Source organism: Mus caroli, unplaced genomic scaffold, assembly GCF_978045245.1.
Source record: "Mus caroli unplaced genomic scaffold, Mus_caroli_1 scaffold_13, whole genome shotgun sequence".
In the NCBI taxonomy this organism is placed as follows: Eukaryota; Metazoa; Chordata; class Mammalia; order Rodentia; family Muridae; genus Mus; species Mus caroli.
In genome coordinates, this window is record NW_028227268.1 from 80,982,379 (window position 1) to 80,999,429 (window position 17,051).

General features: G+C 35.2%; 1 protein-coding gene across 3 annotated transcripts; it reads left to right on the forward strand.

Annotated features, from left to right (window-relative positions):
* Positions 1-772: 772 nt before the first annotated feature.
* Gabra6 (gamma-aminobutyric acid type A receptor subunit alpha6) lies at positions 773-15,170 on the forward strand. 3 transcript variants are annotated; one of them, XM_029484172.2, is made up of 9 exons: positions 773-1,133; positions 1,367-1,485; positions 2,118-2,185; positions 4,079-4,299; positions 4,374-4,456; positions 4,749-4,892; positions 5,285-5,437; positions 6,776-6,894; positions 14,116-15,170. In XM_029484172.2, exons 1-9 carry the CDS (start codon positions 1,096-1,098, stop codon positions 14,389-14,391), a joined length of 1,221 nt encoding a protein of 406 aa, XP_029340032.1. In that variant the 5' UTR covers positions 773-1,095; the 3' UTR covers positions 14,392-15,170. The 3 variants fall into 3 exon arrangements, with proteins under 3 accessions (XP_029340032.1, XP_021032324.1, XP_021032323.1); XM_021176665.3 differs by having other exon boundaries at positions 774-1,133; positions 4,109-4,299; positions 6,635-6,894; XM_021176664.3 differs by having other exon boundaries at positions 775-1,133; positions 6,635-6,894.
* The last annotated feature ends 1,881 nt before the right edge of the window (positions 15,171-17,051 follow it).

A 17,051-nucleotide genomic window follows, 5' to 3' on the forward strand; every position in this document is an offset into this window, starting at 1 on the left:
TGTGAGATAAATATTTTATGCTGTCCAAAGAAGGAAATTGTCTCTGCTGGGGACTTCTGATGCTTGATTTGTAGCCAAAATGCTAAATAAATGTTCCAACATGTCCTGAAGCTGTCACCATTTTAATGTTCTTGACTTAGTTTTTCTTCCTGGATCCACAGAAAATATGATTTACAGCTCCTAACAGATCTTTTTGCCCCAATTCTGAGGGGTACATAGAGGAGGATTTCACTTTACATAAAATATGTAACCATCTGAATGTGTATATTTGACCTTTACCTCAGGTAGACACTCATATATATTGTCTTCTGAATGTATGAAGGGTGGCTTTCACAACATGTAGACACACACACACACACACACACACATATGTATCTTATTATAATTTTGCAGATCTTATATACTGTTTTGTTTGTTTGTTTGGTTTGGTTTTTATTGTTTTTGTTTCTTACTACTGAAAATAGTAAAAAAAAAAAAAAAAGTCCTTTTCCTATTAATCAGCTACCCATAAGGACTATTTTTCATTACAAGGATGCCTATAGTCAAAAAAAAAAGTCAAGGAAGAGCCACGAGAATCCAGGAAAATCCCCAGTATTTGACTTTTCCATCAGGGCTATGTAGGATTCCTTCTGTGAACCATAGAAATAATAAATACTGAGCCCATTGGAACATAATCTCAATCAGCAAGATACCACTGCTTTCCAGATTTCCTCACAGCCCATTCGAAATCCATGCCAAAACTAGCCGTGGATTTCTTCCTTTTAATCTCCCCTGATGCCTTAGTCAATTATTGTCATTGTTCTGCCTCTCCACTTTTGATCTGAACCAGTCAGAGGAGGCTGGATATCTGCAGGACTTAGTCTAAGACCACAAACAACTCCTATCTATGAGAAAAGACAGAAATAAGACAAAAAAGAAGGGGAACCCCTAACCCTTTTCTGGCAAACCATTCATCCTTTGGATTGCTGACTGGTCACAGAATGGGATGAGGAATATGAAGGGTTTGGAAGATTTCTCCAGGTGATTGCCAAAGGAGATCTGTCTGAGGGGAGGAAAAAAGCAGGAGGGTGACCGGGCATCCCAGTGAACCATAGGATGGTCTTGCTTCTCCCCTGGCTCTTCATTATTCTATGGTAAGAAGATTTTTCTTATTATTTCCCTTTTATCTTAGAGGGAATGGAGATCATATAACCATTGGGTGAATTTTATATTGCATAGTGAAAAACAAAACAAAATGAAACAAAACAAAACAAAACAAAAAAGAGGGATAGTGTGCCTGGTGTCTATGATAGGATAAACTAGCATCCATGAAACAATGTATTTTCTCTGAGGCCAGGTGTGAGAATTTTTGACTCTCTACCTTCAGGCTAGAAAATGCCCAAGCTCAACTGGAAGATGAAGGCAACTTCTACTCTGAAAATGTCAGTCGGATTCTTGACAACTTGCTGGAAGGCTATGACAACCGTCTACGGCCGGGATTTGGAGGTAAGTAAAATACTGCATTTCTATTAGACCAAATGCTTGAACTTTCCTTCCTCTTTTATAACCATTCTCAGACCCAGAGGAGTCAGAAAGAAGGACCTTAAAGGGGAGGGTTAATAAGGCTTTATGTGTGTATTGCCATCTCTTCCTCACTCCTTCCTCAATCACTGACCATATGTAAGTTATCTTAACTCTATAAGCCTTACTGACCTAAATGAAGGAGTGTGTGTGTGTGTGTGTGTGTGTGTGTGTTTTCATGGACATACTTGACTTACAAGCTTGTGTGAATATAGAAAGGGCTTTTCCATATGTGACAATTTTCTTATTGTTTGTCCTTTGAAAGCTATCAATACGAGTAAGTTATTATCATTAGTCATGATAGTAATACTTAGTATTAAAGCACACCAATCTTGTCATTTTTCCATCCCTTGAGAGTCCCCTGGTATTAATTGAATGAATTTAAAATAGAGTAATTGGATAACTTTTCAAAGTTGGAAAACTAAAGGTCATCCACTAGAAGTGGGTGGAAACAGGCAGAGCTTTGATTTTCAGGTATGTGAAAGGGTTTTATGAATTCATCATGTTCTCTTAACAGTGCACAGATTAACAGCCCTGACCTTCTTGGATCATTTCAGGTGCTGTAACAGAAGTCAAAACAGACATCTATGTGACCAGCTTTGGACCTGTGTCAGATGTGGAGATGGTGAGTACACTGGATACTCATTATTTAGGAAAGAGAGCTGTTCTAGGTCTAATGATTACAGGAATTACTGTCCATCTCTGCACATAACATGTATATTTCTTCTAGAAATGCATGTGTATTAAAGCAGGATACTGGCTCTACTTGGATACTTGAAGTTGAGTTTGTTTTTAATATTACAGGCTCTCTTCTATTCACATGTCATGCAATGACTAGTAAGAAATTCTTTTTAAAGGTTCTTGCCATGTAGAGTATACTGATGAGTGTAATGCTGATATATGCCTATTATTTGTTATGTATCATCATGAGAGCATCTTATCCAAACTGTGAAGAAGTCACTTGGATAGGTTCATGATTTCCACCTTGTTCATTGCGGATGCATCAGTGGGTGTTCCAGAGACTCTGTTCCAGGTACAGATGGCTGTAGATTCGTAAGAGGGTATTTATGGAAAGTGGCAATGAAAGCCTGAAGCTGCCTTTCTGAACAAAGTGTATCATGATATTCTTTTCCCAGTTTCCAGGTAGTATTTTTCTCCCAAGACAGAAACTGTCATAAATGTCTTTTTAAAAGTATACCATTAGCTTTTTCTGGGGAAATTGTAATTCTGTATAAATAAGACAGTTCTGGTAATTTATTTTCCTACTTTAGATTTGACATGAAAGAAATGAAAAAATAAAGGAAAGAGGAATAAAAAATAAAGTAAATGGAAGCCAAAATGATAAAAAAAGGAAAGATAGGGAAAAAGAGGGATGGAGAGGTTGACGGAGGGAGGGAGGAAATAAGGAAGATATGAAAGAGGGGTAGAAAGTGAGGAAGAGGCTCTATTGAGAAATAAAAATCCTGAGACATAAAGAAAGAGTCACTACACTCAGTAGTGTACACTACACTTGTTTAGTATCATTTTTTGTTTCAAATTTTTCTTTATTTCAAGAATAAACAAGTATGACACTTGGTATCGCAGTGGTGTTTATGTCGTATGTGCCTCTCTTTAGATTATTTCGTGAAATAGAATCATTACAATGGATTATTGATGATTATATAAATATAGTCAGTATTGAAATATGCTTTTAAAAATTAATCACTATTTATATAAATAAGTATCATAGAGTAGGCAAAAATTAATGCAATGCTTCAATATAGTAGCAAGGTATTTGTCATTGACTTCTGTGATGGCCTTATAATTACATTTTAAAAATTAACATTGTCCTGTAAAGCCTTGGTTTAAAAATCAAAGCTGAGGTATTTATATTAAATATTTAATTTTCTTTTAAAATAATTATGGTAATATTTTCTTGTAAGTTCTCTAATAACATCATAAATCCATGGTATGGAGCATTATTCTGCGAATCAATGAAGGTTCGTTTTATTTGGATCTCACTGTGTGGAAGTGTTGTCCTCTGCTTCCACCATGAAGGTGAGTGACATGTGAGAAGGAATGGCTAGACTAGCTGCAGGTTGGATGTCTAGCAGGAAGCCTGAATTATAAACATTCCCATGTGGTTTTCTTTCAAATTAAGGATGACAGCAATGGAAAGCCCACAGCTGCAAAGTTGCCGGACTTGAGAGCCATGGGGGAACAATGTTAAGCAGAGTCGAGCAGGAGAAAGATCAGGCCCAATAACATATCTAAGTTTTATAGTATTACAAACCTTGTGAGTTTGAGAAAAGCAAGGAATGATCCAAGTCACTAGTTAAGATTAAAAATCATTTACTGATTATGATAAAATAGCACCAATTCTAAGATCATTATTGATTATCAAACTAGTCATCTTCACTAAGAAGTTATTGGCGTGGAATTTGTTGTCTTGATTAAATCTGGAATTAGGTACAACTAATACATAAACTGTTTCACGAAATATTTCCCCTTCTGTGTGAATATTTGGTCTTTCTCTTAGGAGTATACAATGGATGTTTTCTTCCGCCAGACTTGGACTGATGAGAGGCTGAAGTTTAAAGGCCCTGCTGAGATTCTGAGCTTAAATAACTTGATGGTCAGTAAGATCTGGACTCCTGACACTTTTTTCCGGAATGGGAAAAAGTCAATTGCTCACAACATGACCACCCCCAACAAGCTCTTCCGATTAATGCAGAATGGAACAATCCTCTATACCATGAGGTGAGTTGTTCTTTTTATCTCCGCTATTCAGAGGCTGGGTCCATCATGGTAAACAGAATGTTCACTGTCTGCAGGCTCACCATCAACGCCGATTGCCCCATGAGATTGGTTAACTTCCCTATGGATGGACATGCTTGTCCACTCAAGTTTGGGAGCTGTAAGTTACACATTTCTGAAAGTTCAATAAGGCATTAGGTATATGTACTTACTTGATTCCAGCTGCAGACTTGGAAACTGAAAGAAAATATTACTAGGAAACTTTCACTCTAAGCTCAGAAATAGCTTTTTGCCAATTATTAGAAGTTTCAGTTAATGAGATTTTTTTTTTATAAAAAGCAACAAACTTTATGTTTCTTTTACAATAGACAAGTCAGGTAATACTTGTTTTGAAGGATTGAAAGCTAATGAGTTATGTTCACTGCTTTGTGTCATTTGCTTCAAAACTACAGATGCTTATCCTAAAACTGAAATCATATATACATGGAAAAAAGGACCACTTTACTCAGTAGAAGTCCCAGAAGAATCTTCTAGCCTCCTCCAGTATGATTTGATTGGGCAAACAGTTTCTAGTGAGACAATTAAATCTAACACTGGTAAGAATATTTTTTTTTAAAAAAAAATCATGTTAATGTAACTCTAATACCCAATTTTCAAAACATCTAGTATTTTATTTCATGAATATTAGATGTCATTGGCTAAATTTAGTATTGTGAAGTCATAGCTTTAAAAAACTTGGTAAATAAAAACATTTCTGCAATCTTGGAATGAATTATTCTATAACTGTATGATTTAAGGTGCCATCAAAACCAACGAACTGGTATGTGTCTTTGCATCCAATTGTGTAATGTTCTTATATATGTTTATACCATGTCTTTGCTTGTTTTCTTCCAGACTATTCCAATTTAAAATTTGCAAGTGTTATATTCACTGGATTCATTTTCTTACTGTCAACAGGAACTCTCCTAATAAGCATGTCTTCCAACAGGTGAATATGTAATAATGACAGTCTATTTCCACTTACAAAGGAAGATGGGCTATTTCATGATCCAGATATACACTCCGTGCATCATGACAGTCATTCTTTCTCAAGTGTCTTTTTGGATTAATAAGGAGTCAGTCCCAGCAAGAACCGTCTTTGGTATGCCTCACACTTTGTGTCCTATTTCCATTCAGTTTTCCCTTCTTAATGCCTAATGATTTTGCTGTGAATACTGACAACTGTGAGTTCCCTCAATACACAGAAAAAAAAAAGCAGAGTCATATGTCACATAAAATGACTCTTGTCTTTTTGCAAGTTGTGTGATGAATCTAAAAAAAAAAAATCCCTGCAAGAATTATTGCTCTTTTCTATGACATAAGTGTCTTAGTTAGCAGTGCTAACATAATGGACAAACCTGACATACCCATCCAGGAAAACAGATGTTTAATATAGTGAATCCACTCATATGAACTATATCTTACTTTCATTAGGTTGAATAAAATGAAGTTGGCATTTGAAGATTCCAAAGTAGATAAATATTGACAAATTTCCTATAATTCAGCCAAATGTTTACTTCCATTTGTGAAGAACAAAATCACTACTTGGTGGAGAAAACTTAAATAATAAGAACAAGACTGGAGACTGAATATTATGAGAAGCAAATCCACTTTTTCCCACATTTTTCATTTATATAAATTTAATAGCATATATAAAAGATTGGGTATATATGATTTATTATGATTAATTCTTCAAGATTTATTATGATTTCTTATTTATGATTATTATTTATTATGAGTATTACTGGATCTGCTTGTCAAATTACCAGAATAAAAGTCCTCATATGAGTACCATCAGCATTGCATATCTACAAATTACAGAAATTCCCTGTCACAATTCAGGCAGAAAACCTCCCAGCATTAAGGTGATGGAATTCTTTTCTGCATGGGTAAATACTTTATCTTTAAAAAAATTCTTTACTTTAATTGAGTGACAAAATTTCATATTAGCTTCCTATTCCTGGGTCGCACTGAAAGATAATCTTGGCTTCTGAAAAACAAAGATGGAGGATTTTGAAAGTTCAAATCACAGTAATTTATTATATTTTCTCAAACATGAAACTAGAACTCTTCATGATTAGCATTTTATTATAGTTAATTTAGTTCAACAAATATACTTATGGGAATTTTATTTTCTAAGTTAGAGCACTAGGGTGGGAGATGTCCAGATGGTAACATCTGTGATAATGCAAGTAAAAATCACAAGGTGGAGGCCAAGTGGTCCCTTACTAACCTGTTCCTGCATCCCTGTACAGGGGTCCTGATGCTAAACACTGTTTCTCCATCTTTTTCATTTCAGGAATCACCACTGTTTTAACCATGACCACATTAAGCATCAGTGCTAGGCACTCTCTACCTAAAGTGTCCTATGCAACCGCCATGGATTGGTTCATAGCTGTATGCTTTGCTTTTGTCTTTTCTGCTCTCATTGAATTCGCAGCTGTCAACTACTTCACCAATCTCCAGTCACAGAAGGCTGAAAGGCAGGCACAAACTGCAGCCACGCCCCCTGTGGCAAAGTCAAAAGCAGCTGAATCACTGGAAGCAGAGATTGTTGTGGTAATTGTTTTGTCTTCTACTGTTAGCCAGCAGATAGAGAAAGCAAGACCACTCAGTGGTAACATATGCATAAGCAGTCCTAAACAGTATTTGTTGAACCTAAATTATATAACTAGAGTTTCCAGGAGAATGTTGCTTCTCACTTCACAGGCTGAAGCTAGGGAAAAGCCATCATTTATCTTTTCTCTAAAGTTTTGCTATTCTTTCATCATCTTTACTTGACCTGGCAGACTCTAGGCTCTCAAAGGAGACTAGAAAATTCTGTTTAGCCACTGGAAGTTTCCTTTGAACAAGTTTCCTTAGAATAACTAGGGAGAATAAAGTTTGTTTGTTTGTTTGTTTGTTTGTTAAGTCCCAATGAGGCTTCAGGGGCTGAAGAAAAGGAAACAACTCCTGTGGCATGGGTGGCTTCTTTATTTCATAAGGGGAGGAGTGAATGGAGCATAGAGGTTCTCTAAGCGAAGGAAAGAAAAGAAATGTAAGACGGGAATAAAATAGGAGGAGGAAGCCATTTATCGATCCATTCTAAACAAACAGGAATATCCAATCTCAGAGGTCAGAGAGGAGTAGGCGTTCTTAAATGTCATAGTGTTTGCCAGAAATATGACCGGGTAGAAAAATCAGGAATTGATTCTAGAATTTCTGTTGTCTACATTACAAGCTAGTACTATTCTCTCCTCATCAAAATCTGAAGGAAATAAATGTACCTAAGCTTGTACTGCAGGATAAAACACATCTTAGAATGTAGATGACATCATTCCCCAAGTATCCTTTTGATCTACTGATATTTTCTGTTTATAAGTATATACAGAGAGAATACCTGCATATATATATATATATATATATATATATATATATATATATATATAAAATGAAAGGGTTTATAACAAAACTATGTTTTAGGCTTAGTTTGACATGCTTGAAAATTATTTGTTTTTCAGGCAAGTTAGATTTCAAATATTTTTTAAAATATCTTTTATTGTTTTGGAAAAAGTGAATTATATTATAAATGGTCTACATGCATAAACATATGATCTACATTATGCAAAATTTATAATTGAACTTAACATACATCTTTAAAGAATTATTTACCAGAATTCAAAGTGTTTTGCAAAGTGTTAATGAAAAGAAAGTAGATGGCATAAAACACCTTGTGGAACTTAAATCTATTCTTCTCAGATAAAGTGAAACAGAGGTTAGACATTTCCCTGACTCATCCCCACCTCATGAAGATTTTGTTTAGTTTTGTTTTATTTTTCCAAAAGAGATGATTAAGTCTAAGTTTGAGAATGAGAGCAGAACAGAAAGATAAATTCAACAGAAATAGGATAAATTAAAAGCACCTAAAATGATTTTGAATAAACTCACCAATTTAATGTTGCAGTATAATAAAAATAAATATTTTGTTTATTTTTTATTTTATTTTATTTTATTTTATTTTATTTTATTTTATTACAATTCATAGTACCAGGAGTATTGGGAGAATACCTAGAGTTATCAGCAACTCTGTCTATTAAAGATATAGTTTATAAAAAGATATGAAGGAAGATCCTAAGTATTCCTATGTAAACTGTCCCCTGTGTTGCTAAAACAGCAACAAGATGAGCCAGTCCTGAGAAATCTGCATTAAAAAATACATTTAAATCTCGTCAGAGCACTTTCTGATGCAGATTCCATTTGTCTTTATGAAAAATTCTATCTGTACTTCTCTGCTTAAAGTATTTGAAAGCTATGAATAGGGTATTTTCATTTGTTCCTGAAAGACTAAAGTATAAAAATTTAAACCAAAACTAACCAAACCCAAAAATACAAACCTTAAAGGAATCAAAATAAATACATGTGATTATATAGGACATTTATATTTTATTTGTTCACGGCCAAACCTAGTAAGTGGCTTTATAGAATAGAGAAGCGTAAACACAAATTGTACATTGGCTATTTGCATTATACAATGCTATATTATGATGGCAAGGTCATTTTTTCCCCAAATACCATGACATTTAAAAATGCCTATTCAGTTGTAATCAAAACATTATTTTGAAAAGTTCGCCATTGAAACCACAGATTACTGTGGTGAAGGTGAAGTACATTAATTTGCTAGTTCCTGTTACTTTAAAGGTCTAAGCCCTCCTTGCTGGGTCCCCCGGTGTGAATGCTCTCTCCACCCACCACTGGGTTCTTGTCACTAGTACTTCTCCTAATATAGTAAGTGTTCCTTACAAGAGGTGCGACAGCATTGTGGACCTGCACATAAAATTGCCTACAAAATTGACCAAAACTTCATTAGCCCGAAGAGACAGTGACTATATCCTAATTGTCTCCTTATTCACTGTTTGCTCCTTTTTACAACTGACATCCATTTGTGGAAAGGTTATGGTAAATTATTCAAACCTTATGTATATGTAAAGTTTCTTATGCAGAAAGAATATGGAGTATCACCATATGATCTTATACCTCATGGAGCGGCTTGTGTTGCAAGAATAGTAATGCCAAAGAGGGAAATAAGTCCAGGATTGACTGTGATAAAGGCTTTATCTAAAGATAAGGAGTAGTGTGAAAATATTCATGTGATCGTGTCTAACCCACTTTGAAGGAGTGTGCATTTCTAGAAGAATGATTTCAGAGCTGAAAAGAGAAAGATAAGCTTGGCTTGTACAGAAGCCCAACGCTAAACGCTAGAAACTCAGGTATAGAGACAGAAATGAAGTTGTTCTTTTTGTTGGTTCCTCTTCAATATATATGCCATATCCTGAACATGCTATAGTCGACTATGCACAGAGATGTGAAAGATAGGATGCTAAAAGTTACCTCTCCTTTTCCAAATTTGGCTAAGATTTCATTCAACCCCATTAGTACTCCCTAAAAATAAGACTGTGAAAAACTCTAAGAAACACAAAGCTCTGGGTGTCTCTTCTCCATGTTTGTTCCATCCTATATATCCTAGGAAAACAGGAGTAAATTAGGTGATATGTGCTTGTTAGACAGATGTTTTCTCCATATAGTCTATTAAATCCTTGTCCAGTTCTCTCAAAAACCAGTCTGGATTCCTTAGCAGCACTGGTGTATCAGAGAGATGCCAATAAGTCATTTTTCAGAGGACATTTTGTAATCCACTATGGTCTCAATATCACTTGCTACAACATAAACTGTTTATAAAAATAGTGCACCTCTAATTTTGCCATAATATTAACATGATGTTTTTGAACACTGTTTACAAATACTGTTTTGGTTTTTTGGTTTGCTTTGTTTGCTTTTAATTTGGTCTTATTTTGGTGCATACAATGAGTGGTTCTATAAATAATTGCTGTGTGTATTGTGTCATGAGACTTGATTAGAATAGCTGTGTTAAGAGTTTATATATTTAGACCCTTGAGAGATGACTCATTAGTTAAGAGTACTAGCTGCTCTTACTGAGGGTCTGGGTTCAGTTCCCTGCACTAACATGATGGTTGGTATCCATCTGCAACTCTAGGTCCAGAGTATTTAATGTTCTTTTCTGCTTCCTCAGTCACAAGGCATATCGTGCATATGGTGTACATGGTACGCATACATACATGCAGGCAGAACACTTCTAAATATAAAATAATAATAAATAACAAAAAATATTTCATAGAGATGATATATTTTGGCCACTTTATTTAAAATACTAGGCAAATATCAAGAATGTCTTTAATGCCTTATCCCTACATCAAATAATTATCATGTTGTCTACTTTAACTCAAAGTACCTTTGCAATATAATGTTACTTAAAACAAAGAAGTGCGCTAAAAATACCCAGAGCAGGATGGCACTCAGCAGCAGGGGAGCTCAGGAAAATTTCAAAACCACAGGTGTTCCACTCAAAACACTGACAGCCCCAAGCTGAGCCCTCATCTGGACTCTGACAAAAGCCTATTTTACCATCAACCTAAGCTGTGGGCTTACAATAGAGCAGGTGGGGTCTAATACAAACCTGTAGCTTAAAGGGTTTGCAAAATTGGCTTTCTTTCCACTGCAGAAATGTAATGTTTGTATTCTAAATTGGCACCTAGTATCCTCTGGCTGTCAATTCTTAACTATCCAGTAGCTGTTGATCCAATGTATGGCATTAAATACAGAACTCCTGCATTTTCTTTATATTCTTACATTTGCTTCTGTTGGAACCCCTACCCAACTGGTTACCCTTTACCTCTTGTCCAGTTACTGCAAGGCAGGGAAACCAACTGGATTTTAAACACAGCTATTCTCTCAGTAGGCATTGGACAATGTCTGCATGTTGTCATAAACTGGAATGAGGGTGCTAGTGGTACCTTGTAAAGCAAAGTCTTCAACATTGACCAAGATTGTAGAGGACAGTTTTAATCCAGAAAAAAAAATCCAATCTAAAATGTTAATACTTTAAAGCCTAAGAAAAACTTGGTAGTGCTGTTGCGATGCACAGGCTAATAACTGCTAATGGCAGGGTCTCCAGCACCTGATTTGAATCCAACCCTCAAACATACAGACCTAAGTAAGGTTCCTTACTCCATTTCAATTTTTCATATCTAAAATGAGGATGATATGACATCAAAGATGTGTTCAACAATTAAGTAAAATTATTCATGTAAATTTCCTCATAGTACCTGTCAACTCCTGGAAAAATATTTACATTTTCATTCATCTGTTAACTAAGCATAAGGTTTGGAAAATATACTCTGTTCCATGCACTAAAGAGAAAATACCAACATCTTATAAGCTTATATGTATTTTTTATAATCATTTTCTCAATCTCAATAAATGAGCCAGATTTTACCTTTCTGTCTGAAATAGAAAGAAAGACAAGTTTCAGTCAGGTCATATATGATGCTCACAGTGATGAGTCCGAAATGAAAGTCTCTGAGGGTTTGTTCTTCCACTCTTATCATGGTTGTAGATATTTTGCTAGAGAAAAGGACTTTAGTGCTCTGTGTGTTTGGAAGGAGGGTGGCTCTTATTTTGTAGAATGGAACAGTGACATTTTGTGGTTTCAGGTAGGTAATAATTTAATATTTTAATGGGTCAAATAAAATTAATGAAATTAGAGTCTGAGAAATATGATTGAAAACACTCAGGAAATAGTGCCAATTTCATCTTTTAAGACACTAGTGTATGGTATGTTAAGACCAAAATATTGTCACTCTGGTACAAGTAAACCATAGCCTAGTGACCACAGGATTTAATTCTTAGCTATCACCTAATTTTAATAGATAATGTCACTCTTTCCATGGCCAGAATCAGACAAGTAGGTCCTTACCTATTTCAGGTTTTTCTCCGTCAAGACCTATGAGTTATTTACTTCTGTAAAAATGCCAACCATAGTAGCAAGCCAACAAATAAAGCAACCTTCATTTGAAATTCACCATGATTATATAAAATCAGTCTCATTTGTTACCTGTAGGAAGAAACAGATATTTGCCATGATTTCTAAAAACACAGTGGGCTGGAGTTTTTAAAGATGACAGTTGTTACTTAGAGATCCAGTAATTTCCATGGTACATTAAACAAGGATGTCCAGGATAAAAAGAAAAAAAATCAACACAAAATAAATAAAAGGATTCTTGAGTTCCTGCAGCCGAAATGTCACCACACTAGCAGGCCACTGTGATCCTGTGGCTCAGCCAGCACAGGAGGGGTGTCTGTTTCATCCTGTGCTGCATGGTGGCTGGCTTTAGCTACAGGAGTCTGCTCACATGAGGAGCATAGCATACCATGCTGCAAAGTAGTGATTTTGTTGCCAGAGAAGAAAGGCCATTTTACCAAATCAAAGGGCAATATGCAGCAAGTGTTTGAAGGTAAGAAGCCAGTAAAATAACGTTGCCTCAAGGAATATGATTGTTATAATATGTAGACAAAAAACAACAGGAGACAATGGAAAGGTACCTTGACTCCAACAGCCTGGAAGGATTCTAGATCAGATGAAATCAGTCTCTGAACTAGGCTCCCTAGTTTAGAGCAGAGATAAAAATGTATTGGAATTGAACAGACATTGAGTGGAGCCATAGGCTTTGCTAGAACTGTAATCATAACAAACATGTTCCCCTTCCTTTGACCTCTACTTTCACAAATGTTAATTAATGTACTTAATATGTCTTTCAAAAGTGGAATGTCCTGTAATTTCAATAGAAATTAAACCCAGTGATAATTAAACTCAGAGCAGCTTTTAGGTTAGTAGTTGAATGATGAATTATTTGGTATGATTTCAGAGAGAAGCCAGTGGAGTTCCTTGGGCAGATGAAGACTCTCTGTATCCAAATACTAGGTTTAAAGGCAAATAGATTTCAAAACACAATCATTCTCCCACTTGATTTGAAGATAGCGTTGGTCCTTGGCCTTTGATATACATTGATCTGATGGATATTGGCTAATTCTTCTCCTAAGCATCTTCTGGCTCAAACTCCTAAGTGTGAGAATATGAAGACTTAGGGTCTACTATCAGTGATCAGAACTGGAATTTCTTTGTCATAAATAAGTGTCCACATATTTTAAAACCCAAGTGTATCCCACCACACACACACACACAGACACACACACACACACGTATCGAGGCAGAGACAGAGACCAAGAGAGATGGAGAGACAGAGACAGAAAGACAGAGGCACTGAAATAGAAACAGAGACAGAGATCTGAGATGGTGAAAACGAGAGACATACTTGATCAAGTACATTTACTAGTTTAGAGGATTAAGTATAATTTTGTAATCTGAATCAATTTTACCTAAGAGTACAATTTTCTATCTAATTGCTCAAATATACTTAATTTTTGGCATCTATTGTTGATGGACTCAATGTCAGATTGAAGCAAACTACTGATTTTTGAAGTAAGGCTGCAGGTATAGAGTTCAATGGTAGAATACTTGCCTGGAACACATGAGATCTTGCTTATAATTCACAGACAGCACAAAAAAGAAAAAAAAAGTGTGTGTGTGAGGGGGGGGAGGGGGAGTGCTGCCATCTTCAGTGCAGGATGAGTTGCTCACTGGTAGAGACATGTTTAACATGTGCAAAGCCAGGCACTTAAACTCTAGCACCACAAACACATACACAAAGTAAAAGCTTTGCTGTAACTTTTAGGAAAATGACAATATAACATACTATTGTGAATTTGTTGATGATTTGCCATACAGAGTTGATACATATGTGTCAGTGGAAAGTCATACCTGTGGAGACAGAGACAGGGTATCTTTGTTAATTTGCTATGTTGATGATTGTCATCTCTCTTTCTTAGCATTCTGACTCCAAGTACCATCTGAAGAAGAGAATCAGCTCTCTGACTTTGCCCATCATTCCATCTTCTGAGGCCAGCAAAGTCCTCAGTAGAACACCCATCTTACAATCGACACCTGTCTCTCCCCCATCGCTCTTACCAGCCATCGGGGGCACCAGCAAAATAGATCAGTATTCTCGAATTCTCTTCCCAGTAGCATTTGCAGGATTCAACCTTGTGTACTGGATAGTTTACCTTTCCAAGGATACAATGGAAGTGAGCAGTACTGTTGAGTAGTTTGCAACCAGAAAAATCTGGATACTGTAGTTTGTCATTTTCCATTTTCCTCACTGACAGAACACAAATTATTGAGTTAGTAGACATAGTCTCATTTCAGATATGACTTGAAAATTGAATGTCTGCATTTCATAATATGGAATAGATATGTATGGGCTAAAAACAATAAAATTAAAAATTAAATTTAGAAGGATACTGAAAATACAAATTTTCTGTAAATAATAATAATAATGTGAATAAGGTAGATTCAAAATGAGTTTGCCAACCTTTGTCTTCATATTCAATATTTTAATTGTCACTGTGAATAATATTTTCCACATAGCAGATAATCTCAGACATACTGACCCTTCTAAAGCTTGCCTTAAATTTATTTATTTTGTCTTAGTTTCTACTCTAAATTTTTATTGGTATGATTATACAGCATGCTGGTGGCCTTTACGATTTTACAAGAACTTTCAGTGGCATTGGACAGCTTATATTGAGTTTAGACATTTCTTTTTAACCTTGCTGTGTTCTTTTACCTCAATAAAATGTGGCATTATATAAAAATAAATAATACATAGTTTATAAATTATGTATGCATATGTACATAGCTTTAGTTATGCTGCAATACTGTTGCTATTTCCCACTAAATTCACATTTAAAAAGAAGATGCTTGCTAACACCAGGAGGTTCTAGCAAGGTCACTTGGTGTACTATGCTATGACTGTACATTCTGATTATGGCTACTATCATATGCTAAACTTTCCTAAATATAATGCTAAATAAAACCACAACAGGCCTGCATCTCTGGTTTTGATTCATTAACATGGGAGGATAAGTTTTCTTGGGTACCAAGACATGAACTGGCTTCCTCTTCCCCAGTGTTACTAACAGCCTTTCTGAGACACAGAAGGTGAGACAGCCCAGCACAGTCAGAGGCTGAGAAGATTTGAATCACAGTCAAATAATTGCTGCTTCCTTTTGCTTCTCTAATATCAACACTGAAATCTGGCTGGCAGTTCTCAACTCCCTATTTCCACAGTACTTGATGATTCCTCAGTGTTTCTCATGTATAATGTTACTCTAGGGAAAGAAAAATCAAGCATAAGAGAAGGCAGACCATGCAGTCCGTTCAAATGGACTGAATCTCAGAATCCATTTACACATCAAAAAATACTTTGTATAAATAATTTTGTCCCTATCCATGAAAATACCCACCTACTACAGATAAACAATTTCAATTTTATTTAAAATATCCTTTTACTAAAGGTGAAAGAGATAAGATTTCTGTCAAACTTATCTATTGTTTTGATTTTCAATCAAGTGTCTTTAAACTCTGTAGACTATTTTTACTTATAGAATAGGATTTCTTAGGTACATTGTTCTAAAGATCATTTTAATAGTGAAAAATATGCTATTTCCTTAACCCTATATAAACAAAGATGGCATAATTACACAGAAATCCATTTATGGCTTAGGGAGTATGTTAAGTAATTAAAAGCCAAGTAGATCTCTATCTTCATCTAAGCTAGGCAATATTGAGTCTTCATCTCAACTATGTCAAGCATATTCTGTTATTTTCTTCATTTAAAGATGAAAAAACCAAGGCCGCAATGGAAGAGCCCTTGGTTATGTAATGCCATGTGATCATCTGTGAAATCATATACATACAAGTAATAATATGTGGAGTGAGCAGATTATAATTATATATTTATGAATCTATTTTACATTCATATATATGAAGCAATATGTTTAAAACTAGATGCCAAGACTTTTAAATAGAATAAGAAAGGATACAGTGGGGATAATTGCAGATAGGAAAGGGAAGGGTATATTTTCCCTTAAAATATATATCTCTATATCTCTGTATCTCTTTATCTGTCTATCTATCTATCCATATATCTATATATCTATATCTATCTACTATCTTTCTATATCTATCTATATCTGTATCTGTATCGACATAGATATAGAAATATAGATATAGATGATATAGAGAGAACTAAGGCATTCAGTACATGGAAAATGTTTAAAACACAACCCATTAATGGACTATAGCTACAAATCATTCCTGAGCACTGGTATTGAACCCTAGCTAATTCACACCTTAATCATAACCTCAATCCCACCTATCTCCATCTAATAAAATATGTCTCTTTTTGGCATCTCTCTGGTGCTCTCTTACACTGAATTTCATTTCCCATAATTGTTTTCCTGTAATTTGACACCCTCCATATGTTTCTTATCTTCATTCTGAATCTTAACACAATGAACAATGCTTACTTTTTGCAATTGAAACATAAATGAAAACATGTAAGGCCTAAAGACTCCTTAATAAAATGATATCGAATAAAATAACTCCATCAAATTATAAAACTTCCTGATTTCCTTAGGATTATCCAGAACTCTGTTTCTCAATATACACCAAGGGATGGGAGAGTAATAGAAACTAACTGAAAAGAAAAAAAAGCTTCCCCAGTCAAATAATTTGGGGAAGAGATGCTGAGTCAATATTAAAACAGGTTCCTCTTCTACTAGACTTCCCACAGTCTTTATTGCACTTGTGTGAGCTGAGCTGCTAATAGTTTTCTGTGGGAAGATACCATTTCCTATCTCTTTATGGCTGTGAACTTCCCTTTGCAGAAGTAAGTCTTAGCAATAGAATTCCCTAGAAAACA